General features: G+C 51.9%; 1 protein-coding gene across 1 annotated transcript in view; it reads left to right on the forward strand.

Moving 5' to 3' along the window:
* BCKDHA (branched chain keto acid dehydrogenase E1 subunit alpha) overlaps positions 1–27,071 on the forward strand; it is a 446,963-nt gene that overhangs the window by 79,947 nt on the left and 339,945 nt on the right. The window contains exons 3-9 of the mRNA XM_050768473.1: positions 10,827–11,006; positions 11,111–11,197; positions 16,807–16,915; positions 22,219–22,380; positions 25,180–25,386; positions 25,645–25,786; positions 26,014–26,185. Coding sequence (XP_050624430.1) covers positions 10,827–11,006; positions 11,111–11,197; positions 16,807–16,915; positions 22,219–22,380; positions 25,180–25,386; positions 25,645–25,786; positions 26,014–26,185 — 1,059 coding nt within the window. The remainder of the gene's footprint in view (positions 1–10,826; positions 11,007–11,110; positions 11,198–16,806; positions 16,916–22,218; positions 22,381–25,179; positions 25,387–25,644; positions 25,787–26,013; positions 26,186–27,071) is intronic.

Below are 27,071 nucleotides of genomic sequence, written 5' to 3' on the forward strand. Positions count from 1 at the left end.
GTAATCTTGGCTTACTGCAACCTCTGCCCACTGGGTTCAAGCAATTCTCCTGCCTCAGCCTCCCTAGTAGCTGGGATTACAGGCGTGCACTATCACGCCTGGCTAATTTTTGTATTTTTGGTAGAGATGGGGTTTCACTATGTTGTCCAGGCTGGTCTCGAACTTCTGGCCTCAAGTGATCCGCCTGTCTTGGCCTTGAAAGTCATGAGCCACTGCACCCAGCCTTTTCTTTCTTTTTTTGAGACAAGGTCTCACTCTGTTGCCCAGGCTGGAGTGAGTGCAGTGGTATGATCATGGCTCACTGCAGCCTCAACCTCCTGGGCTCAAGCAATCCCCCCACCTCAGCCTCCTAAGTAACTGGGACCACAGGCACATGCTACCATGCCTGGCTGATTTTTAATTTTTTTTTTTTTTTTTTTGAGATGGAGTCTTGCTCTGTTGCCGAGGCTGGAGTGCACTGGCACAATCTTGGCTCACTGCAACCTCCACCTCCCAGGTTCAAGTGATTCTCCTGCCTCAGCCTCCTGAGTAGCTGGGACTACTGGCGTGCACCACTGTACCCAGTTAATTTTTGTATTTTTAGTAGGGATGGAGTTTCACCATGTTGACCAGGCTGGTCTTGAACTCCTGACCTCAGATGATCTGCCCGCCTTGGCCTCCCAAAGTGCTGGGATTGCAGGCATGAGCCATCGCGCCCGGCCGCGCCCAGCTAATTTTTAAATCTTTGTAGAGATGGAGTTTTGCCATGTTGTCCAGGCTGATCTCGAACTCCTGGACTCAGGCAATCTTCCTGCCTCAGCCTCCCAAAATGCAGGATGACAAGCGTGAGCCACCTTGTCTGGGCATATTATTCAATTATGAGTTTAAGTAGCCACAAGTGGGCTGGGCGTGGTGGTTCACGCCTGTAATCCCAGCATTTTGAGAGGTCAAGGTGGGCAGGTTGCGTGAGGTCAGGAGTTCGAGACCAGCCTGGCCAACATGGTGAAACCCTGTCTCTACTAAAAATACAAAAAAATTAGCCTGGCATGGTGGCGTGTGCCTGTAATCCCAGCTACTTGGTAGGCCAAGGCAGAAGAATTGCTTGAACCTGGGAGGCGGAGGTTGCAGTGAGCTGAGATCGCGCCACTATTCCCCAGCCTAGGTGACAGAACAGCCCTCTGTCTCAAAAATAAAATTAATAGCCCAAGTGGTTGGTGGCTGCCATATTAGATGGTGCAGGGTTTTTTGTTTTGTTTTGTTTTTTGTTTTTTTTTTGCGATGGAGTTTTGCTCTTATTGCCTAGACTGGAGTGCAATGGCAGGGTCTTGGCTCACTACAACCTCCTCTTCCTGGGTTCAAGCGATTCTCCTGCTTTATCCTCCCGAGTAGCTAGGATTACAGGCAAGCACCACTATGCCTGGCTAATTTTGTATTTTTAGTAGAGATGTGGTTTCTCCATGTTGGTCAGGCTGGTCCCGACCTCAGGTGATCCACCCACCTCGGCCTCCCAGAGTGCTGGGATTACAGGTGTGAGCCACTGCGCCTGGTTAAGATCATGCAATTTTTTCCAGGTGGAGATGAAGAAATAGTCAGGGAAAGGTTGAGAGGCTGTATAGTTGTGGACAGATTGGATTGAATTACTGGGTTCACTGAGGAAGGTCGGATTAGAAGGAGGGGTGGGGCTGCTTTACTTGTCCCTGACTTCTTGCCCCTCCTCTGCCCACTCCTTCATTGAATACCATGCTGCCCTGCAGATGTGTTTGCCTGATTTTCACCTCCCTTCCTGTCTCTGTTATCATAGCAGATGTTTTAGTGCTCAGGGAAAGGAGGAGGAAGGAAACTCAGATTGTCAAGGAATCGTGAGTCAGTTTCTCAGCCACCACCCCAGGCCTGGGCTTGGCTAAGTCATTTCACCTCTCTGACCCTGGCTAGTGCGGTGAGTAGAGTCCCTATCCTGTTGGAAGTCAGGAAGCACCTGGAGCTCGGTCTGTGCTAATTATCAGTGACTTTATTTCTGTGACCCAGCTCATCAGGGGCAGCCTATCTGGGGGTTCCAGTGCCCTGTGCAGTATCTCTAAGTGGTAGGTACTCAATTTGTGTATTAGTCCGTTCTCAGGCTGCTAATAAAAACACACCCAAGACTGGGTAATTTATAAAGAAAAAGAGGTTTATTGGACTCACAGTTCCACATGGCTGGGGAAGCCTCACAAGCATGGTGGAAGGCGAATGAGGAGCAAAGTCACATCTTACATGGTGGCAGGCAGACAGAGTGTTTGCAGGGGAACTCCCCTTTATAAAACAATCAGATCTTGGGAGACTTATTCACTATCACGACAACAGCACATGAAAGATCCACCCCCGCCGGGCGCGGTGGCTCAAGCCTGTAATCCCAGCACTTTGGGAGGCCGAGACGGGCGGATTACGAGGTCGGGAGATCGAGACCATCCTGGCTAACACGGTGAAACCCTGTCTCTACTAAAAAATACAAAAAACTAGCCGGGCGAGGTGGCGGGTGCCTGTAGTCCCAGCTACTCAGGAGGCTGAGGCAGGAGAATGGCATAAACCCGGGAGGCGGAGCTTGCAGTGAGCTGAGATCCGGCCACTGCTCTCTAGTCTAGGCGACAGAGCGAGACTCTGTCTCAAAAAAAAAAAAAAAAAAAAAAAAAAGGATCCACCCCCATGATTCAGTTACCTCCCACTGGCTCCCTCCCACGACATGTGGGAATTATGGGAGCTACAATTCAAGATGAGATTTGAGTGGGGACACAGCCAAACCATATCAGTGTGTATTGGGGATGAATGGAGATGGTCATTACGGTCTTCTAAGTGTATGATGGGTCCATCTCTTACTTGGTAGTGTGTTAAGAAACCTGGCCTCCTTTTTCACATCTTGAAGTGCTGTATGGTTTACAATGCCAACTCTAATTTTTTATTATGTTTAATACACCAATAGTGCAAGGCCTTTATTGGTAGTACTCGCCTATTACAGGTGGAGAGACTGAGGCTCAGAGGTGAGGTCTGAACTTGGAGCTCTGGACTCCAAAGCCCAGTTTCTTTTCATGGTACCAGGCTGCTAGGAGGAGAAAGGATGGAGCTTAGATTCAAGTCTTGCAGCATCCTTCTTAGTCCAGTATTGGCTTATTTTATTTTATGTTTTTTTGAGATGGAGTCTTGCTCTGTCACCCAGGCTGAGTGCGGTGGCGTAATTTCTGTTCACTGCAACCTCCACCTCCTGGGTTCAAGCGATTGTCCTGCCTCAGCCTCTCGAGTAGCTGGGACTACAGGTACATGCCAGCATGTCCAGCTAAATTTTGTATTTTTAATAGAGACACGGTTTCACCATGTTGGCCAGGCTGGTCTCGAACTCCTGGCCTCAACTGATCCACCCGCCTTGGCCTCCCAAAGTGCTGGGGTTACAGGTGTGAGCCACCACATGTGGCCAGGCAGGTGATTTTTCTTGTCTTTCCCTCTTTCCACTTCAGTCCCCCTGGCCATCTTTCCCTTCCTTGAATGTGCCTCCTCCTGCCTGGAGGCCTTTGTAGGTATGAGGGCCTTCAGATGATGGCTGACATGACAATTCCTCAGGGAAGCGTTCCAGACCCCAAACACCAGGTCTCTGTCTGTGAAACAGGGACAGTGGTACCTGCCTAATCTGCACGCCTTTCCCTTCTCATGAGATATCCTGGGAAGGGGGGCTCAACTCTTTACTCTGTTTTAGGGCAGAGTGCCTTTGAGCTCTGGAGAGAGTGGGTTTGGATGGCCTTAGCTACCCTCGATACAGAGGACTTGGAGTTAACTGGCACCATCCACAAAGCCTTGCATGCACTGGACCTGAACAAGTCGCTTAGCCCTTCGGAGCCTCACCTACCACCTGTCTTTGATGGAGTTGTGATAACAGTGCCTGCCCTGCCTGGATACCTTATGGGGTCAGTGAGCACATAGGCGTAAATAAAGTGTTGAGTGGCACCTCGGCATGTAGTTATTCTTTGATTGACCTGTAGCAGCCGTGTCAGTCTTCAGGGTCCCAGGCTGCCAGGCTTTCTTCTCTTGTCTTGGAGCGTTTGTTGTTCCCTAGGACTGAAATGTTCTGACCCCTCGGCTCAGCTCCCCCTTCTCTAGGAAGCTTTCCCAGGTGTGCCATCTGATGCTGGTGCTTGCTGGAGGGGTACTATCTGATGCTAGCTGGTGAGGCATTCCTGCCAGAGCTGCGGCAGATACTTTCCCCACCTCTCCACCAGCCTGTGAGGTGGATGCCATCTCCACGAGGGCACGCAGGTCCACAGAGACTGGCTCCTGTCCAAGGCCACGTGACTGGAAAGAGACAGAACCCAATTCAAACACCGTCAGTTTAGCCCTGGAGGCCCTCATCCTACCTCCCACCTGGGTAACCACTATACATCTTGCCTCCTCTGAAATCTCCGTTTTTTTTGTTTTTTTTTTTAATTTTAAAATTTTGTGTGTATGTATGTATTTACTTATTTATTTGCTGTTGTTGTTATTGTTTTGAGACAGAGTCTTGCTTTGTTGTCGCCCAGGCTGGAGTGCAGTGGGGCGATCTTGGCTCACTGCAACCTCTGCCACCTCAGCTCAAGCGATTCTCGTGCCTCAGTCTCCCGAGTAGCTGGGACTACAGACATGCATCACCATGCCTGGCTAATATTTGTGTCTTTAGTAGAGATAGGGTTTCGCCATGTTGACCAGGCTGATCTTGAACTCCTGGCTTCAAGCGAACTGCCTGCCCTGGCCTCCCAAAGTGTTGAGATTAATGCGAGCCACTGTGCCTGGCCAAAATTTCATTATTTATTTATTTATGTATGTATGTATTTATTTATTTATTTGAGATGGAGTCTCACTCTGTCACCCAGGCTGGAGTGCAGTGGCACCATCTTGGCTCACTGCAACCTCCACCTCCCAGGTCCAAGCGATTCTCCTGCCTCAGCCTCCTGAGTAGCTGGAACTACAGGTGCATGCCACCACACCTGGCTAATTTTTGTATTTTTAGTAGAGATGGGGTTTCACCATCGTGATCAGTCTGATAGGCTGGTCACGAACTCCTGACCTTAAGTGATCCACCTGCCTCAGCCTCCCAAAGTGCTGGGATTAAAGGCGTGAGCCACCGCGCCCAGCCATATTATTTCTTTATTTTCATTTGGCTTATCTGTCAGCTTGACACTTACTTATTTTTTTAGGCTACTCAGGTGAAGCAATGTGAGTAAGATCACCTCTTGATTGTAACTTGTGTGTTCAGTGTTTGTCATTCATCCCTCCCTGTCTCCAGCCCTCAATTCAGGGCATGATTTGGAGCAAATGTTCAGTATCTGTTTAATAAGAACAATCATGATAAATACATATTCGCTACTTGTGTTTATGAAACACTCGTTATGTGCCAGGCACTGGGCTGAGCAGTCCACACAGGTCACCTCAGTTAATCCTCATGACAACCCATGAGGTAAGTACTTATACCACCCTCGGTGTACACAGGAGGAAACTGAGGCTCGGAGTTTTTCTTTAAAAAAAGTTTTCTTTTTTTTTTTTTCCTTGAGACAGGTCTTACCTTGTCACCCAGGCTGGAGTGTAGTGGCGTGATCTTGGCTCACTGCAGCCTCTTGGGCTTCAGGGATCCTCCCACCTTAGCCCCTCGAGTAGTTGGGGAGTGCAGGTGTGCACCACCATGCCCAGCTAATTTTTTGTAGGGCCCCCTTGGCCTCCCAAAGTGCTGGTATTACAAGCGTGAACCACCACACCCGGCCTTAAATTTTATTTATTTATTTATTTATTTATTTAATTGTTTTGTAGAGATGAGGTCTCACTATGTTTCTCAGGCTGGCCTCGAACTCCTGGACTCAAGTGATCCTCTTGCCTCAGCCTCCACAGTAGCTAGAATTACAGGCGTCTGCCACTGCTCTTGGCTCAGGGAGTGTATGTCACACAATCAGTCAGCGGTCTGCTCAGTTAGAGTCCATGCGCTTAGCCATGGTGCCTTCAAATGACTCCACCAGGGCCACCCCAGTACTTCCTGGGCAGACCAGACCATCCAGGGTGGGCAGGTTGTGCTTTCCTGCGTGGTGGGAGAGGACATGGCATGAAGCTTTGTGTAAATCTGTGCAGCCTCTGCCGTTGTAAATCACTGGGCCACCAGGACAGACTACCCCCATCCCCTACCCAAAACTAGAAGAACGGATGGGTGGAGTCGCATCCTTCCTCTGTAGGCATCTGACCACCCACTCCCATTATGGAGCATTTCCTCAGGACCAGGGCGGTGCGGAGCCCTTTGCATAGCTCACTGAATTGGTGCAACCCTGGGGCTGGGGACTACCGTCATCTCCACCAGCCCAGCAAAAAGGGGAGGAGGGTACAGCCAAGGTCCAGCTCCAGTATATGGAGCACACTGGGGTGCCATGAAGATAGCCGTCCAGCCTCTAGAGGCTGACAGTCCTGCCCTGACACCCTGGTTTGTTTTCAGACTCTGGCCTCCCCTCTTAGTGCCCATCTGAAGACTTCAGCCTTCGGTCTTCTTCCATCAGCATGCCGTCTCCCCTGTGCCTCAGTCTCCCTCTCTGGAGTATCTGCTGGTGCCATAGTTTGGTTTTATTGTTCTCTGAGACAGGGTATCACTTTGTTGCCCAGGCTGGAATGCACTGGTGCAGTCATGGCTCACTGCAGCCTTGACCTTCTGGGCTCAAGCCATCCTCTCACCTCAGGCTCCTGCAACTCCAGTATCTGGACTACACGTACATGCCACCATTTCCAGCTAATTTTATTTTATTTATTGTTTATTTATTTATTTATTTAATTTATTTTTAGATAGAGTCTCACTCTTGTCACCCAGGCTGGAGTGCAATGGCACCATCTCGGATCACTGTAACCTCTGCCTCTCAGGTTCAAGCCATTCTCCTGCCTCAGCCTCCCAAGTAGCTGGGATTACAGGTACCTACCATCATGCACGGCTATTTTTTGTATTTTTAGTAGAGACAGGGTTTCACCACATTGGCCAGGCTGGTCTCGACCTCCTGACCTCAGGTGATCCGCCCTCCTTGGCCTCCCAAGGTGCTGGGATTATAGGCGTGAGCCACCATGCCCAGCCTTCCTGGCTGATTTTACAATTTTTCAGAGACAGGGGTTTTGCCTAGGCTGGTCTCGAACCCCTGGCCTTAAGTGATCCTCCTACCTCAGCCTCCCAAAGTACTGGGATTACAGGCATGAGCTGCTGCACATTGCCACAGTTTGATTTTAAAATCCACTTTAAGGTACAATTAGTTCTCCCCAGCTCCTCTTTTCCCCATCCTCATAAAGCGTAGTCACTTCCCTTTCTCCCACTTCTCACCTTCCTAGGTTTTGTTTTTCTCTCTTACCAAGTTTTGAGTATGTAATACATCCCAGATCAGTGCTGAACCCCTTGTGTGAGTTAACAGCTTTTCATGTGGCGTTCTGCAGCCTTCTTACAGATAAGGAAATTCAGAGAGATGAAGTGTTTTTGCAGAGAGCCACACGATGAGCTAAGAAATTGGAACCCAGGGCATTTGAACTCCAGAGCCAGGGAACTTAACCGCCCATTCATGCATTCACTCAGGAATTCCCTCTTGAGTGCCTGCTGTGAAGGCAACCTGGACGCTGTCTCTGCCTTCCTGGGATTGTGGTGTGTGTAGGAGAGAGACACGAAACAAAAGAATCTTCTAAGTCAGTGTCTGGCTTGCTGGGTACTCAGAAGGGGGAAGCGATGTGCTGCAAGAGGCCGGCTGCTTCCTCCTCACAAGGGGAGGCCTATGGTGACATTGCCAGGCCTGAATCTGCCCTGCCATTGGGAGTGTAATTTCCTCACGACTACAAATGCAAATAAACACACACACTGAACATGCTACCCCGCTGGAACTGTTGACGGCTTGTTCACTGCAGTTAAAGGAAGATGGAGGAACACATTTGAGCACCCATGTGTGAGATCCAGCTCGTGGCAAACCCCGCCCTTCTTTAACGTCTGTGGGAAGTGAAGCCACCATTACTGACCTCGGAGGAATCCCGGAAGTAGTGGGAAGAAAAGTCGCAGATATTTGAAAATCAGGCTGCAGGGGTAGTTGGGGTGAGGAGCATGGACGTCTATGAGCCTGAATCTCAGCCTCGCCCAGGTTAGAAGCCCAGTCCTGATGTAATTTTTTTTTTTTTTGAGACAGGGTCTCACTTTGTCCCCTAGGCTGGAGTGTGGTGGCACACTCTCAGCTCACTACAGCCTCGTCCTTCCAGGTTCAAGCATTCCTCCTGCCTCAGCCTCCCAAGTAGCTGGGACCACAGGTGTGTGTCACCACACCTTTCTAATGTTTGTATTTTTTTGTAGAGACCAGGTTTCTCACTGTTGCCCAGGCTGGTCTCAAACTCCTGAGCTCATGTGATCCTCCTGCCTTGACCTTCCAAAGTGCCAGGATTACAGGCGTAAGCCACTGTGCCCAGCCCAATTTTTTTTTTTTTTTTTTAAATTTGTGGTCTGGTACAGGTTATTTTACCTCCCCAGGCCTCAGTTTCCTCATCTACTCAAGGGCAATGGTAGATAATCCCCCTCACAAATTCCCCGGGGAGTCAGTAGGCTTGTGCATGCCAGACACAGCTGGCTTACAACAGGTGCTTCATAAGGGGGAGCTGTTGCAACGTCTTGGCAAGTTCTAGGCTGCCTAGCTCCAGAGCTAAGAGTCCCAGTGAGTTCATATCCCTTTGAGCATTTATAGGCTTCTCACAGGTCCCCTGGACTTTTTCAGCCATTCCTCATCTGACCTGAGGAGGTGTGATGTCCTTGCAGGACTCCTCCAGCCCCTCTGAACTTTTCTTTTGTTTGAGACAGCATCTTGCTCTGTTGCCCAGGCTGGAGTGCAGTGGTGTGATCAAGGCTTACTGCAACCTCCACCTCCTGGGCTCAAGCGAGTCTTCCACCTCAGCCTTCCAAGCAGCTGGAACTACAGGTGTACGTTACCATGCCTGGATAATGTTTAAAATTTTTTGTAGAGATATGATCTCAGGCCGGTCTTGAACTCCTGGGCTCAAGTAATTGTTGAGCCCAAAGTGTTGGGATTACAGATGTGAGCCACCTTGCCAGGCGCTGAGCTCCTTCTGTCTTCCATGAAGGATACACTGTTCCTCGCCTTTTGTCTTTTTTTGTGTGTATGTCGCAGGGTCTCTGTTGCCCAGGCTGGGATGTGGTGGTGCGATCTGGGCTTACTGCAACCTCTGCCTCCCAGATTCAAGTGATTCTCCTGCCTCAACCTCTTGAGTAGTTGGGATTACAGGTGTGCGCAAGCCCACCCAGCTAATTTTTGTATTATTGGTAGACGTGGGGTTTCACCATGTTGACCAGGCTGGTCTCGGCCTCTTGAAGTGTTAGGGTTACAGGCGTGAGCCACTGTGCCTGGCCACTTTTGTCTTTTGCGTGTTCTGATCCCCTTGCCTGGAATGCGCTTTCGCTGCCTCCTGGTTATCCCTCAGGTTTCAGCTCTAACATCACTTCCCCAGGGAAGCCTTACCCTCCCTCTCTTCTGCTGTAGGATAATATGAACCACTGTCATCGTTACTTGTTCAGCGTCCGCCCTCCCTGTTAGGCAGCAAGGACAGATATCTTGCCTGTCTTAGGTCCCCAGAACCCAGCACACGGCTTGGAACATGTCAGGTGCTCCAACATTTGTTGAATGAGTCAGTCTGGGCTCGCAGAGGGAGCTGGGACCAGAGTAGAGTGGACCCTGAAGCATGTGTAGCAGTTTGCCAGGCAATAGGGAAAGAGACCTTCTCGTGAAGCAAGCAGAGATGAGAGGGAGAAATGAGAATAGCTAAGATTGTTTTGAGCATTTGTTATGTGGCTTACAGATACTTTGCTGAACATTTTATTCACATGATCTTGTTGAAGCCCCTCATTTCCATGAGGGGTTCTCAATTTTTATAGACAAGGAAGAGGACACATAAAGAGGGAAGTTACTTTGCCATATCACCCACTAAGGGATTTTTTTTTTTTTTTTTGAGATGGAGTCTCACTGTCATCAGGCTAGAGTGCTGTGGCGCAATCTCGGCTCACTGCAACTCCCCGCCTCCCGGGTTCAAGTGATTCTCCTGCCTCAGCCTCTTGAGTAGCTGGGACTACAGGCATGTGCCACCACATCCGGCTAATTTTTCTATTTTTAGTGGGTACAGGGTTTCGCCATGTTGGCCATGTTGATCTCGAACTCCTGACCTCAAGTGATTCACCTGCCTCGGCCTCCCAAAGCCAGTAAGGGATTTGAACCTAGGCAGTCTGACTCTTAAGAGCTCAAAGACTTAAGCTCTGTCCTGAGTAGCTTCGCTGGTGTATGGTATAGGGGTCAGAAGAGAGCCTGTCTGGATGCCTAGAGGGCATCCTGCAGTGGGCGTGTGTGTCTGTGATCACAGTGGGAGAGAGAGAGGAGCGGGCATCTGTGGCCAGAATGGGGAGGCCTTGAATACCAGGATGAAGAGTTTGGGCCTATGATAATGAGAATAGAAGTAGCTGCCAGTATGAAGAGTTTGGGCCTATGGTAATGAGAATAGTAATAGGTACCAGTTATTGACTTTCCGGCCACTTTATTGAGTCATTTAATCTCACAACAGTTCTATGGGATAGGTGTTACTGTTTTCATCCCGGTTTTTCAGATGGGGAAACTGAGACACAGAAGTTGTAGTCTGTTGCCCAAGGTGTCGCAGTGAGAAAGTACTGGAGTTGGGCCTCAGACCCTGCGAGTCAGGCCCCAGAGTTCACTGGGGCCATGTGCTCAACCACCATGCCGCCTGCCTGCTGCCGGGGTTGAGCCAGCTGAAACCTGGGTGCTGCTTCTGATGTGGGTGTTCTCCTTTGCTCTCTCTCCCAGCACCCGCACAGGCAGCAGCAGCAGTTCTCATCTCTGGATGACAAGCCCCAGTTCCCAGGGGCCTCGGCTGAGTTTATAGACAAGTTGGAATTCATCCAGCCCAATGTTATCTCTGGAATCCCCATCTACCGTGTCATGGACCGGCAAGGCCAGATCATCAACCCCAGCGAGGACCCCCACGTGAGAGGCGACCTTCCCCACTTCCCATGCCCCCCATGCCCAGGCCCCTTGCCTGTCTCCTCTCTGGTCCCAACCGCCCCACGTCTGTCTGCCTCCACCCACAGCTGCCAAAGGAGAAGGTGCTGAAGCTCTACAAGAGCATGACACTGCTTAACACCATGGACCGCATCCTCTATGAGTCTCAGCGGCAGGTGCGTGGGGACAGGCCTGGAATTACCTGAGGTCCCCTACCTGTGTTTGGGCCAAAGGATGGCTCTCAAGGAGGAGAGATTCTTTTTTGGGGGGGTTCCATAGAGTTCGGAGGGTTCTCTCAGGACTCTGGAGGAAAAGTGTGAGAGCAGTCCTGCCCTAGGGCAGAAGGATGGACCTGATCACTAAAAACACCTACTGTGTGCCTGGCTGGGGGCTTGCCTGTGCTGGGAGAGGGCGGGGAGAAGGCCTGACAGCCCTTCCTCTTGGAAACACACGGTCCTGAGAAACAGGGTGGGTCCCCAGTGCTTCCTGGAGTGCTCCAGGGGACCACCCTAGGCCCATGTGGAATGTGCTATGATCCCCTGATAAATCCTAGTATCAGGGGACAAGGATCCAGTCAAGCCAGTGTCAACAAAGAGGGAAGTTATTGACTCAAATTACCATACCTCCAGAGGGTCCTCTTTTGGGGCACAGCTGGATCCAGGGGGCTCAAAAGCTGTCATTAGACCTTCTCTCGCTCTGTTCTCCTTTGCCTTGGCTTTCTTCCTCTCCAGGTGGTGGTAGGCTCTGGCAGCTCCTGGCTCATGCAGAGTAGGTAGGCAGAGAGAAAGGGTGTAGGGTACAGGCTCTGAAGCAAGTCTGTAAGACTGAAGTCCTAGTTCTGCCCCTTTCTAGCTCTGTGGTCTTGGGAAAGTTGTTTAGAACTTCAGTGCTTCAGTTTTCTATTTTATTTTATTTTATTTTTTAAATTGTATTTATTTCTTATTTTATTTATTTAATTTTATTTTGTTTATTTTTATTTATTTTATTTTATTTTATTTTATTTTATTTTTTTTTTTGAGGCAGAGTCTAGCTGTGTTGCCCAGGCTGGAGTGCAGTGGCACGATCTTGGCTCACTGCAACCCCTGCCTCCTGGGTTGATTCTCCCGCCTCAGCCTCTTGAGTAGCTGGCACCCACCACCACACCCAGCTAATTTTTGTATTTTTAGTAGAGATGGGGTTTCGCCATGTTGGCCAGGCTGGCCTCAAACTCCTGACCTCAGGTGATCTGCCTGCCTCAGCCTTCCAAAGTACTGGGATTACAGGCATAAGCCACTGCACCCGGCCTAGTTTATTTTATTTATTTCATTTTATTTTATTAGTTTATACGGGGTCTCACTCTGTCTCCCAGACTGTTGTGTGGTGGTGCACTTGTAGCTCACTGTAGCCGTGACCTCCTGGTCTCAAGCGATCCTCCTGCCTTGGCCTCCCTAACAGCTGAAACTATAGTCATGGACCACCATTCCCGGCTAATGTTTTTAATTTTTTGTAGAGATGGGATCTTGCGTTGTTGCCCAGGCTGGTCTTGAACTCCTGGGCTCAAGTGAGCCTCCCACCTTGGCACCTCCCAAAGTGCCATCGCGCCCAGCCAGTGCTTTGGTTTTCTTATCTGCACCTGCCTCATGAGGTTGGCATGAGGGTTGATGGTGGAATATGGCCTTAGGAACAGCAAAACTGGCATTTAGCTACCACTTAATATTAGCTTCTTCTTATTTACGATGATCCTATCCATCTTGCAATTATTATCCTTTCCACTTAGCAGTGGAAAGAGAATCGTCTTTGACAGTTCAGCACAAGGCCCAGAGCTGGCATTCATTGGCCAAGCTTTGGTTGTAGACCCTGTTATGAACCAATAACTGTGACTGATTGGCCAAGCCCAGGCTATGTGCCCCGCCAGGAACTGAGGGAGAAGAGGAGTAGAGTCCATCTCCCAGGCCACAGAGATGGAGGGCGGGGCTGGGGGTTCCTCTGAGAAAAGTGGGAAGCTTGTTGGGCAGGCAGGCCCTTGGATGTCCGCCATTCTCGTGGGGTCAGGACCTCTCCAGGGCTTGGGAATTTGCATTTGTGTCAAGTGCCCAGGTGACCCTGTTGTGGACACTGCGTGGATTCGGGCAGGCAGCCCACTCCCAGACTTTCTCATTCACAGGAATCCTATGCATGGGTTCGCCGAGTTAGGGTAGTGTCTTCACCCTGCCCAGAAACTTCCCTGGGCGTCCAGCGGCCACAGGAGCAAGTCCAGCCCTTCCTGGCCACCCTGCCTGCCTGTTCTCCTGTGGCTTGGTGCTCTCTGCTCCTCTCTCCACAGCCTCAGTGCCAGGCCATACCACCCCTGCACGCATAGGCTCCCTCCTGCCCCGCTGTGAGTTGCACACACGGGCTTTGGAGTCCAGTGGGCTTGGGTCCAGTCACACCTGTGACTTCGGACAGGTGATTTTTCTTGTCTTTGCCTCAGTTTCCTCATTGTTTTAAAGAATGAGGCTAACGATAAAACCACCCTAAAGGGCAGGGGTAGAAATTCTGTGAGACATAGCAAGTAGGGTTCGTGCCTATTGGCTGACACAGAGGAAGCTCTCAGTAAGGTCACCTCACCCGTCACCGTGCGGCCTGCTTCTGTTAGGACTGTGTTCAGCTGTGAGTTACAGACCTCTTTCCCGCTCCAAAAACAAAACAAAACAAAACAAAAAATGAAACAAAACAAAAACACACACACACACACAAAACCCCAAACCCTAACAAATAAAAACAAAAGCAGTAGCCTATACAGACGAGTAATTTCTTCTTTTGAATGAAAGAAACCTGGGCCGGGCCCAGTGGCTCATAGTAATGCCAGCATTTTGGGAGGCCAAGGTGGGTGGATCACCTGAGGTCAGGAGTTTGAGATCAGTCTGGCCAACATGGCAAAACCCCATCTTTACTAAAAACACATAAAATAGCCGGGCATGGTGGTGCATGCCTGTAGTCCCAGCTACTCAGGAGGCTGAGGTGGGAGAATCACTTAAGCCTGGGAGGCAGAGGTTGCAGTGAGCCAAGATCACACCACTGTATTCCGGCCTGGGCTAAAGAGTGAGCCTTTGTCTCAAAAAAAAAAAAAAAAAAATTCTGGAAACAGGTGGTCTGGGGCAGGTCTGGTGGCACCATGATGTCATTGGACACCCAGTTTTCTTTCATTGCTTAGATCTGCCACTCATAGCATTGGCTTCTACCTTCTCTGAGGTCCCCTCATGAGCCAAAATGGTTGCTGAAGCTCTCTCCATCACGCCTCATTCTAGGCAGGAAGTAGAGGGAAGGTGGAAGGCCAGACATGGCACATCCCAGCCATCACACCCCCCTACCTTTTTAGAGCTTTCTGGGTAGTCCCACCTAGTAACATCTGCATACATTTCATGGGCCACTCGTAGCTGCAGGGGAGACTGAGAAATGTATTAATAATCCTTTAGTCCAGGCAGTTGCTGCCTGCGGGAGATTGAGACCTCTGTTAACAGAGGAGGGGAATAGGATACTGGGAAGGCAATCAGGAGCCTCTGCCAGTAGCCCGGAGTCCTGATCCTCAGTGGGCTGGTTGCAGGCTCCTCCCCACGCTAACCTGGACAGTCCTGCCAGGCCCTCAGTACTCAGCGCCGCCCACTCACTTGGCACTGGAATGTGCATTAACTTTTAATTGGCTCCCCACTTGGATGAAAGCACACATTCATCAGTTTCCCCCACAGCAATGGGAAAGCCAGGCCTGGGAACACACGGAGGAGGGCACTGCCGAGCCGTGAGGTGCACTGACCCCGGGGTGTCCCTAAGGTGCTGTCCAGGCTGCCTTTGTTGCGCTTTACACATGGCCCTGTGTGATCTCATGTGCATCCGTATGCCAGGGCTGCCCAGAGCCCTGTCCAGACTGCTTGTCAGAGCCCTGCTTGGCTTCTCGCCTTGGATGTCCCACAGCAAACTAATCCTGTCTGAACTTGACCTCGACATCTTCCTCCCAGGCGTGCTCCTTTGCCTCACCTAGTCCGTTTCTCAGTGAAGGGCACCACCATCCACCCGCTCGCCCACACCAGAAACCTCATCTCATCCCTGTCTCCTCCCTTCCCCTTGCTATCCCTTTCTCCCCTCTCATTCCCTCTGTAGATATTTCTTTTTTTTTTTTATTTTCGAGACGCAGTTTTGCTCTTGTTGCCCAGGCTGGAGTGCAATGGCAGAATCTCGGCTCACCGCCTCCCTGGTTCAAGCGAGTCTCCTGTCTCAGTCTTCTGAGTAGCTGGGATTACAGGCATGCCCCAGCACACCTGGCTAATTTTGTATTTTTAGTGGAGATGGGGTTTCTCCATGTTGGTCAGGCTGGTCTCAAACTCCCAACCTCAGGTGATCTGCCCGCCTCGGCCTCCCAAAATGCTAGGATTATAGATATGAGCTACCGCACCAAGCTATAGATACTTCCTTTCTTTTATGTTATTTTTATTTATTTATTTAGAGACGGAATCTCCCTCTTTCGCCCAGGCTGGAATGCAATGGCGCAATCTCGGCTCACTGCAACCTCTACTTCCCAGGTTCAAGAGATTCTCCTGCCTCAGTCCCCCAAATAGCTGGGATTACAGGCGCCCATCACCACACCTGGCTAATTTTTGTATTTTTAATAGAGATGGGGTTTCACCATGTTGGCCAGGCTACTCTCGAACTCCTGACCTCAAGTGATCCACCTGCCGTGACCTCCCAAAGTACTAGGATTACAGGCGTGAGCCACCACGCCTAGCCTGTCTGTAGATAACTTCCTTAGGAACTGCTCAGCTGCTCAGCAGCACACTTTGGGACCCAGCCCCGTCCTCTCTCTGCTTCACTGTTGTTGGTGAGCTGGTCTTCGTGCTCTGCTTGTGGCCTTGTGTTCTCAGCATGGCTGCTGCATGTCCAGGCTTCTTGGCTGTCTGCAAGGCAGGAAGAAGTTGGGAGTGGATGGGGCTGGCACCAGCAGCAGTGGTCTCTTCTATCCAGAAAGCAAAAGCAGACTTCCACTGAAATCTCTGGCTAAAACTGTGTCGCACGGCCACCTCTGGCTGCAAGGGAGGCCAGTAACCTGAGCGCATGTCTTTTCGAGGCTCAGAATAGGGGATTTGGGAGAAGGAAGCTGGGCATTGATGTGGCCAGCTGACAGGGTCTGCTGCCCCCTAGCACAGCCAACTCAGCTTCCTCAGACACATCCACCTGCTCCTCTCCCGCCTCCCCCTACTACCAAGCTGGGCCTCTGTCCCCTCTCTCCTGGCTCACTGCAGTCAACCTTGATGGTTCCATCCATTTCCCTCACTGCAGCCTGAGAGCAATTCTGAAACACAGGTCTGACCACATTGCTCCCTTGAGAAGACCTGTTGGCAGGTTACCACCATTCTCAGAGTAAAATCAATGTATCGTTCCCTTTGTTATCTGGGTACCACCTTCCTCTCCCTCCTCATCTTTCCCCACCCCTACCACTATACATCCCAGCCCTTCGGTCCTCACGGTCTAGCATTCCCTCTGCCTGGAACCCTCCACCCACCCCATCTTTGTTCATTGGTCCTTGCTGATGCCCTTCCCTGGTGGAAAAGGTGCTTCCTTTGGGCTCCTATCACAGCACCTCGATCCCTCTGGCAGTTCTAAGCAGTCTGGCAGCATCTCCATAAAGGCAGGAACCCTAGCATGGCCTGGCCCAGGACGGGCCTTCAGGCAGGCTGCAAATTCACGGAGGTGTCAGAAGCTGGGTAGGGTTTGGATGGCTCTCTGTCATTGCCCAGCATAACCAAGTGTGGGCCCCCGGTCCCCCCTCCACCCCCAGGGCCGGATCTCCTTCTACATGACCAACTATGGCGAGGAGGGCACGCACGTGGGGAGTGCCGCCGCCCTGGACAACACAGACCTGGTGTTTGGCCAGTACCGGGAGGCAGGTACGTCTGTCTGTGGTTTGGCCCTGTGGTCCCCATTGAGGTGTACAAGTTAGTCTTTCTGAGTGTTCTTCCAGGAGCAGCACAGTGCCAGGAAGGTCTAAGGAGCTGGAAGAAGAGCTTTCCAAGCCAGAAAGAGACAAGCCAGGGTCAGGACTCTGGAGGGGGCGGTCTTCCCACTCTGAAGGCTGGAAAGTGTAGTGGCTCAGGGTCTGTGCTCTTAACCCTTTGTTACCAGTTGTCAGGTTTCGGGCACATCACTTCCCTTCTCTGATCCTCAGTTTTCTAATCTCCAGAAGAGCAATTATGATGGTGCCTGCATCCAAGGGTCGCTGGGAGGATGCAGTGAGGTCGGCGCTCGCTGTGGGTATGGTCTGTGCTGGAGACCCTGTCTGCCTGGTGCAGGGATCCTCTGGCCCCTCCTCAGGTGCTATATCCTTCAGGGAGCAGGAGCAGGTGGAAGAACCTTGACGGACCTGAGTGCGGTGCAAGATCAGAGGGGCCCGGCAGGCCCGGATGAGTGAAAGGAAGGAAGGGTCAAAGACCAGGAATGAAGAAAATCATTGAGCAGGAATGAGTGCCTGGGAGCGAAGGAGTGAGCCCAGGGAGCAGTGAGTGGGGTGTTCCAGGGAGCTTGTTGGTGTGGGGCCCTGCAAGGGGACTACCCTCTGAGTGTCAGCGAGCACTGATAGGGCTAGGAAGGCACATCTTAACCCTTTGTCTTAGACGCTGCACAGCCTGGGGCAAGTTGCTTAACTGCCCGGTGCCTCTGTTTCCTCATTCATAAGGGGGATGGTAGCCCTTCCCAAGACAGCTGTTGAGGGGAGTCTTGGGGCAGTTGGCACAGTGCCCTCAGCACAGAGTGAGCGCTCAGGGGCAGGGGTTGGTGTCATGATTGGGGCCTCACCCTGGGACAGCCCTTCCGCCAGGCCAGACCACGTGGCTGTCCAGAGCCCCCATGGACCAGCATGACTTGCAGCCTGCTCCTGGACTGTCTACTGCTCACAGCTGGACCAGGCCCCTGGCCCCACATGCTCTAGGAGGGCAAACGCCCTGTGATGTTTGTCAGGTTGAGTGTCATCCATGCGGAAAATGAGATTTCCAGACGCCGGGCAGCAAGCTGGGGCCCCACCAGCTGTGCTGAGCACTGCACCTGTTTTTGCTGAAGGGGTCTCTTTTGTGAGGGCACCAGGCAGGACCGAGCAAGCCTCATGGGAATCATGGGAGCCGCTGAGCTCTCCACACGGGAGAGAGTGACTGTCCAGCACTGAGGGTCAGCAGAAGTGTCTGGGCAGCTGCAAATGGGACTCGTGCAGAGGCAGCATGGTGCAGGCTAAGGAGTTGAGTCAGACCCACTCTAGGCTTCACTTGGCAGGCCGCTTGCCTTGGTGACGCTGTCTGTCATCTGTGAAGTGAGAAGAGTGGTCTTCATCATGATAGGTAGCGTTTCCCTGGGCTCTTGACACCAGAGTGCTGTTCTTTTTTTCTTCTCCTTTATTTTTATTTATTTATTTTTTGAGACGGAGTCTCGCCCTGTCACCCAGGCTGGAGTGCAGTGGTGTGATCTCGGCTCACTGCAAGCTCCGCCTCCCAGGTTCACGCCATTCTCCTGCCTCAGCCTCCCGAGTAGCTGGGACTACAGGTGCCCGCCACCACACCTGGCTAACTTTTTTGTAATTTTAGTAGAGATGGGGTTTCACTGTGTTAGCCAGGATGGTCTTGATCTCCTGACCTCGTGATCCACCCTGCTTGGCCTCCCAAAGTGCTGGGATTACAGGCATGAGCCACTGTGCCCGGCAGTTTTTTTTTTTTTTGAGGTGGAGTCTCACTCTGTCACCCAGGCTGGAGTGCGATGGCGCAGTCTTGGCTCACTGCAGCCTCTTGTCTCCCAGGTTCAGGTGGTTCTTCTGTCTCAGCCTCCTGAGTAGCTGGAATTACAGGCACGCACCACGATGCCTGGCTAATTTTTGTATTTTCAGTAGAGACGGGGTTTCACCACGTTGGTCAGGCTGGTTTCAAACTCCTAACCTCGAGTGATTCATTTGCCTTGGCCTCCCAAAGTGCTGGGGATTACAGGCGTTAGCCACCATGCCCAGCCAGCCAAGGTGCTGTTATAAGTGCTCTTTAGCCTTGGAGATTGTCATTTCCCCTCACCACACTGCAGAGCAAGGGCACACTGGGTGAGGTTAGGGCAGGCCCCGATGGTGTTGCCTCATTGAGGCACCTCCCGCATCCATGTGAGGCAGGAGAGGCAGGCATTACTGTCAACTCTAAAAGCCAGGTAAGAACCTGAGTCAACAGAGGTGAGGTCATGGGCTCAGGCCATGTTCTCCTAAGGAGTGGAGCTGAGTCCTTGCATGGCTGTCTGACCCAGAGATAGCTCTTGGCTGTCCTCCCAGAGCTATACGTGGTGTGTCAGTGGTGGCACCGGCAGGGAGTGGCACCCAGTGAAAAGGAGTGTTAAGAGGAAGCAGGTGCCAGGTGTGGTGGCTCACGCCTGTAATCCCAGCACTTTGGGTTGCCGAGGTGAGAGGATTGCTTGAGCCCAGGAGTTTGATACCAGCCTGGGCAACATGGCGAGACCCCCATCGCTGAAAAATTCAAAAATTAGCCAGGCGTGGTGGTGCACACCTGTAGTCCCAGCTACTCAGGAGGCTGAGTGGGAGGATTGCTTGAGCCCGGGAGTTCAAGACTGCAGTGATCTATGTTTCCACCACCGAACTCCAGTTTGGGTGACAGAGTGAGATCCTGTCTCTGAGACCAACAAGAAAAGAGGTGGCAGGTGTCAAGCAAGAGCAGCAGTTCCCACTGGACTTGGAGTTTCCTGGTGCAAATCAGCCTGTGAGTCTGTATTTTCTTTTTCTTTGAGACGGGGTCTCACTCTGTCACCCAGGTTGAAGTGCGGTGGCATGATCTCGGCTCATGCAACCTCTGCCTCTTAGGATCAAGTGATCCTCCCACCTCAGCCTCCTAAATAGCTGGGACCACAGGTGCACACCACCACACCTGGCTAATTGTTTTTTTTTTTATTTATTTTTGGTAGAGATGGGGTTTCACCGTGTTGCCCAGGCTGGTCTCAAACTCCTGAGCTCAAGCGATCCACTGCCTCAACCTTCCAAAGTGCTGGGATTACAGGCATGAGCCACTGCACCTGGCAAGTTTGTACTTTTAGCACCTTCCTCGCCCCTACCCAGTCCTTCTCATGTGGGTGGACCCAGTACCACATTCTGAGAAAGCCTGATTCCAAGATCCTGTATCAGTGCCTTGGACCTTCTTTGGCCCTCTACAAGGCCTTTCTTTCCCTCTTTAACCAGAGCAACTCCTGTTTCCATCTGTTACATATGCACCACAGCCACATGTTATGTGGATTTGTGTTATGTCCATTCAAAAGCATGTGTCAGAAAATACCAATAGGCCGGGCACGGTGGCTCAAGCCTGTAATCCCAGCACTTTGGGAGGCCGAGACGGGCGAATCACGAGGTCAGGAGATCGAGACCATCCTGGCTAACACGGTGAAACCCCGTCTCTACTAAAAAATACAAAAAAAACTAGCCGGGCGAGGTGGTGGGCGCCTGTAGTCCCAGCTACTCGGGAGGCTGAGGCAGGAGAATGGCGTAAACCCGGGAGGCGGAGCTTGCAGTGAGCTGAGATCCGGCCACTGCACTCCAGCCTGGGCGACAGAGCGAGACTCTGTCTCAAAAAAAAAAAAAAAGAAAATACCAATAAACCTGTATTAAAGTTGAATGTTGAAGTAATGCTAATCACCCTCAACTCTAACTAAAATATTAACAAGTGGGCCGGGCGCGGTGGCCCATGTCTGTAATTGCAGCACTTTGGGAGGCTGAGGCGGGTGGATCACCTGAGGTCGGGAGTTTGAGACCAGCCTGACCAACATGGAGAAACCCCGTCTCTACTGAAAATACAAAAATTAGCTGGATGTGGTGGCGCATGCCTGTAATCCCAGCTACTCAGGAGGCTGTGGCAGGAGAATCGCTTGAACCCGGGAGGCAGAAGTTGCAGTGAGCCAAGATTGTGCCATTGCATTCCGGGCAACAAGAACAAAACTCCATCTCAAAAAAAAAAAAAAAAAAAAAAAAAAAAAAAGCCAGGTGTAGTGGTGCACACCTGGAATCCCAGCTATTTGAGAGGCTGAGGCACATGAATTGCTTGAACTAGAAGGCGGAGGTTGCAGTGAGCTCAGGTTGCACCACTGCACTCCAGCCTGGGTGGCCGAGCCAGACTCTGTCTTAAAAAAAAAACAAAACAAAACCGGTAACTGCTGTGTGTAATGTGATCACCATTAAATTTGTATCTAAAGACGGGGTTCTGCAGTAAAGAAAGGGTTTGGAAAGCACTGTACTAGAGAGCTCCCTCTGAATAATGTTCCTGGTCTGAGTGCTTGCAGCATTGATCCACAGCGCTGCCCCTAAGGTGTGGATGTGAAGATTGTCTCACTATCCAGGTGGGGCAAAGAGCTTGTCCGAGGGCAATCCCAAACCCCCTTCTGTCTTCTAACTCAGGAGGAAGGGCCGCCTTCACCTGGAGCGGTTCCCTTTGATGGGCAGGTGGGCGTTCACCAGAGGTTTTGTTTGAAGAAAGGGTTTTACTGCCGTACGTGGGTTAGAGCACTTCTTCTGTAGTCTAGAAGTTGTAAATTAGTGGTCTATGCTGTTATTTGGTTCATAACGATGATGTTTTTCTTTTTTTTTTTTCGAGACAGGGTCTTGCTTTGTGGCTCGGATTGGAGTGCAGTGGCACAGTCTCAGCTGCCTGCAGCCTTGAACTTCTGGGCTGAAGCAGTCCTCTGTCTCAGCCTCCCAAGTAGCTGGAACCACAGGCGCACATCGCCATGCCTGGCCAATGTTTGGATTTTTTTTTTTTTTTTTTTTTTTTGTAGAAGCAAGGCCTCACTATGTTGCCCAGGCTGGTCTCCAACCCCTGGGCTGAAGCGATCCTTCAACGTCAGTCTCCCAAAGTGCTGGGATTACAGGCATGCGCCACCATGCCTGGCCATAGTGATGATTTATGGTTAGAATATTTCTTAAAGGTAATTGAATTAGTTGAAAGCACTTAAAGACCAGACAGTGTCTCACTAAGAGGAAGAAAGAAAAAGGCTAGATTTCTGCTTTCTTTTGAAAAATCAGATTGGCCTTGCTGGGCAGTCAGTCAGTCTGAACATCCGTCTCCCTCTTAAAAACAAGCCCGAGCTTTCCTGTCTGTCTGCCGGCATGCTGCGGGTCACCCACGGGGCCGATCTGACCCCCTGCACTGCCCACTCAGCTAACCATTGCCTCCTCCCCTCCTAGGTGTGCTGATGTATCGCGACTACCCCCTGGAACTATTCATGGCCCAGTGCTATGGCAACATCAGTGACTTGGGCAAGGGGCGCCAGATGCCTGTCCACTACGGCTGCAAGGAACGCCACTTCGTCACTATCTCCTCTCCACTGGCCACACAGATCCCTCAGGGTGAGGATGCATGCCCTGGACCTTGCACACATGCAGACCAGTGTCACACCCCTGTCCAGGCCTCAGCTCTTCTGCCTCCCTTCTGGGTGGAATTCTGGGTTGGTGACACCACCAGAGCCCTGGTCTGTGCTCCAGACTTATTACTATTTTTTTCTTTTTTGAGACGGAGTCTTGCTCTGTTGCCCAGGCTAGAGTGCAGTGGTGCGATTGCAGCTCACTGCAACCTCCTTCTCCCGGGTTCAAGCAATTCTCCTGCCTCAGCCTCCCAAGTAGCTGAGACTATAGGTGTGCACCACCACGCCCAGCTAAGTTTTGTATTTTTAATAGAGACGGGGTTTCACCATGTTGGCCGGGCTGGTCTCAAACACCTTGCCTCAGCTAGTGCTAGGATTACATGCATGATTCACTGTGCCCAGCCCACTTTTTTTTTTTTTTTTGTCTGAGACAGGGTTTCACTCTCGTCAGCCAGGTTGGAGTGCAATGGTGTGATCTCGGCTCACTGTAACCTCCACCTCCCAGGCTCAAGTGATTCTCCTGCCTTAATCTCCTGAGTAGCTGGGATTATGGGCATATGCCACTGCACCTGGCTAATTTTTTGTATTTTTTGTAGAGATAAGGTTTCACCGTGTTGGCCAGGCTGGTCTTGAACCTGAGCTCAAGTGACCTGCCTGCCTTGGCCTGTCAAAGTGCTGGGATTACAGATGTGAGCCACTGCACCCGGCCTGTGTTCCAGACTTGGAATGCACCTCTTGTCTGGAACCCTTCAGAAGAGGGCTCTGTTGCTGTCCCCACCCCATTCAGGGGCCTGAAGCCTGTGCGACCACACTCTGGATTTCCCAACCACATGCCCACTGCGTTTGTCTGCTCACAAACACAGCCAACATGTGCACCAGGTTCCACTGTGCCAGTGCTTCACATTCATCGTCCAATAGGACCCTCATTGTGGCCATGGGGACAGAGGTTATTATTTGCTCTTGTTCCTGTTTTCAAGAGCAGGAGGCCCATGTTTTGTGTGTGAGAGAGAGAGAGCAAGCGAGTGGGAAAAAAAAGTGCAGGAAGCCTGGCTAACATGGCAAAGCCCTGTCCCTACTAAACATACACAAATTAGCTTGGTGTGGTGATGCACACCTGTGATCCTAGCTATTTGGGAGGCTGAAGCAGGAGGATCGCTTGAACCTGGGAAGCAGAGGTTGCAGTGAGCTGAGATTGTGCCGTTGCACTCTAGCCAAAGTGAGATCCTGTCTCAAAAAAAAAAAAAAAAAAAAGGAAATTGAAGTCAAAGAGGGAAGTCACTCACTAACGGTCATATAGCACAGAGGGAGAGGAGCAGGGACCCAAGTCATGGACTGTGTACCTCCAGAGCCTGGGTTCTTGGCCCTGACCTTTGTCTTCCTCAGTCCTTAGAGTCAAGCAAGCTTCCCCAAAGCTTACTGTAGGTGCCCTGAAGCCCCTTCCCTTATAAGAGGCTTGTTTGGGAAGCAAACCCACCGGGTGCCAGGCCTGCACCCTCATAGCGTGGAGAACAAGGAATCAGAGCCCCTTCCTGCCCTCTGGGGCCTGTAGCCTGATCTAGGGTTGGTCTGGGCTCTGGCTTCTTTGCCCTAGGGCAGCTGAGATGCATGAGTTTGTGTCTCTCCAGGCCTCAGCACTGTGCCCGGCACAGTAGAAGGCTCCACACCCCTTAGCTCATACTGTTCTGTTGGGAAACAAGAAGCAGTTTGAGCCTTTTAGGTGGGACGTGGGCAGGGAAGCTTTCTCAGACGAGGAGGCATTTAGGGGGCATTTGAACTAAAGGTAATAGGGTTTCCACAAGGCTGGCACCTGCCCCTAACCTTCCCTCTGGGTCCCTGCTAAGTCACTTCAAATGTAAGAAGTTCCTGCCATGTGCTGGTGCCACTCCAAGTACAGGGAACAAAAGCAACGCAAACCTCAGCCTTCCAGGTGCTGCCATCGTGGTGGGGGAGATGGACAGTAACAAAGATGGAGAGGGAATGCCTGGAGTATATGAGGGTGGGGGTTCTGTAGGGAGCAGCCAAGCCAGTGGGGCGTGGTACACTGTGGGGGTAGCTGGGGGCCGTCACTACACTGAAGTATGGACCAGAGGAAGTGAGGGAGGGAGCTGTGTGGTGTCTTGAGGCAGGTGTGAGCCTGGTGTGTTTGAAGAGCAGGGAGGAGCCCAGAGGGGCAGGTGTGGAGTGAGCGGGTATGGGGTGAGCAGGTGTGGGGTGGTTGGAGGTAAAGTCCAGAGGTGGTGGGAGGGGTGCAGATGGTGCAGGTTGGGTGGGGCCTCAAGGCCTTTGCCTTTTGCAGGGATGTTGACTTTTACTTACACTGGGACAGGAGCCGTGGGTGGGGAGGAGTCTGCTCCTCCTTGGCCTGGCTCACCTCTTCATGGAATCCGCAGGCCTCCATGTGGGTAACAGATTGGGCAGTGTGTGAAGGGCTAGTAAGGAGGCTGCTCGGTAACTTGGGCTTGACAAGGGTGGTGCTGAGGAGGAGGTGAGAGGGGTCAGGTTCTGAAGGTGGAGCAGATGTGGGGGATGGTGGGAAGTCTTGTTGGAGATGATGCTGGAGTCTTCAGCCTGAGCAGTTGGAAGGGTGGAGCTGCTCTCAGCTGAGCGGGAGGAGACCTGGATGGGCAGATGCTGGGGGCATCAGGAGCTCAGGTGTTTTCTTTCCCCTTGAAGCCTGGTGACTGCTGGCCTGAGCCTCAGAGCCCTGGGTCGTGTGAGTGTGAATGAGTGTGAGTGAGTGCGTGTAAGTCTTCGCCCCTGCTCACCACCCTCTCATCCCCTGCAGCGGTGGGGGCAGCCTACGCAGCCAAGCGGGCCAATGCCAACAGGGTCGTCATCTGTTACTTCGGTGAGGGGGCGGCCAGCGAGGGGGATGCCCACGCCGGCTTCAACTTCGCGGCCACACTTGAGTGCCCCATCATCTTCTTCTGCCGGAACAATGGCTACGCCATCTCCACGCCCACCTCCGAGCAGTATCGCGGCGATGGCATCGGTATGGACTCTACTGGCTGCTCCCCACCCCGCCGGGATCATCTCCTTCCCTCCCCCATCCCCCCACCTTCCTGCCACCCCTGCCCTCCTTCCTGGTCCTTCCTGTGTCCTGTGGTGTCTGGCACTTGGTCAGCCACAGGAGTCGAGGTCCTGAGCACTCAGCCTGGCTCTCTCTGTCCTCTCCCTGCTCGTCCCCTTGGCCTTGTGCATGTTCCTCATCTCAGCCCTGGCCTGACCCGCCTTCTCTGTGTCCCCACAGCGGCACGAGGCCCCGGGTATGGCATCATGTCAATCCGCGTGGATGGTAATGATGTGTTTGCTGTGTACAATGCCACAAAGGAGGCCCGACGGCGCGCTGTGGCAGAGAACCAGCCCTTCCTCATCGAGGCCATGACCTACAGGTACCCGCCGCTCCCCCATCAGCACCCCCACAACGCTGACAGCCACTGTAGCACCTTCCTCATATCGATCACTGTCTCCAAAACATGGCCTTATCACCTGATGTTGCATTTCCCCCTTGCCTTTATTCCGTTTCCACTCCTCCTTCCCTAGTCCATCCCCCATCCTCCCTCCTGACCCCCACTCCAGGGAGCCCCACACTGACCTGGGGCCCTTTGCCCCTATGCAGGATCGGGCACCACAGCACCAGTGACGACAGTTCAGCGTACCGCTCGGTGGACGAGGTCAATTACTGGGACAAGCAGGACCACCCCATCTCCCGGCTGCGGCACTACCTGCTGAGCCAAGGCTGGTGGGATGAGGAGCAAGAGAAGGCCTGGAGGAAGCAGTCCCGCAAGAAGGTGAGGGCACCCCGCCCGGGAGGGTGTGCTGGGGGCTGCTGTGGCCTGCAGAGCTCGGGAAGGATTTGCGGGACACTGAACTGGGAGGCTCAGGGATAACCCCAGTGATGTCTCAGATGTGGCCTGTGGAGCCAGGCTGCTGGGGCCATGTGTGTCCTGGCTCTGTGTCCTCGGCACATTGCCCTCCACTTCCTTGTCTTTGAAGGGGGATGCTGGTGGTGCCCATTTCAGAAACTGGTTTGAGGCTGGGCCTGGTAGCTCACGCCTGTAATCCCAGCACTTTGGGAGGCCGAGGTGGCAGATCACTTGAGGTCAGGAGCTCGAGAACAGCCTGGCCAACATGGTCAAACCCTGTCTCTACTAAAAATACAAAAATTAGGGCTGGGCACGGTGGCTCATGCGTTTAATCTCAGCACTTTGGGAGGCCAAGGCAGACGGATCACCTGAAGTCAGGAGTCTGAGACCAGCCTGGCCAAGATGGTGAAACCTTGTCTCTAATAAAAATACAAAAATGAGCCGGGCATGGTGGCGGGTGCCTGTAATCCCAGCTACTCGGGAGGCTAAGGCAGAAGAATTGCTTGAACCTGGGAGGCAGAGGTTGCAGTTAGCTGAAATCGTACCATTGCACTCCAACCTGGGCAACAACAGTGAGACTCCATCTCAAAAAAAAAAAAAAAAAAAAAAAAAAAAATTAGCCAGGTGTGGTGATGCGCACCTGTAGTCCCAGCTACTTGGGAAGGTGAAGCAGGAGAATCGCTTGAACCTGGGAGGCGGAACTTGCAGTGATCCGAGATGGCGCCACTGCACTCCAGCCTGGGCAGCAGAGTGAGACTATCTCTTAAAAAAAAAAAAAAAGAAGAAGCTGGTTTGAGGAGTAGGTGGCGAA

Source organism: Macaca thibetana, chromosome 19 (assembly GCF_024542745.1).
Source record: "Macaca thibetana thibetana isolate TM-01 chromosome 19, ASM2454274v1, whole genome shotgun sequence".
NCBI lineage: Eukaryota > Metazoa > Chordata > Mammalia > Primates > Cercopithecidae > Macaca > Macaca thibetana.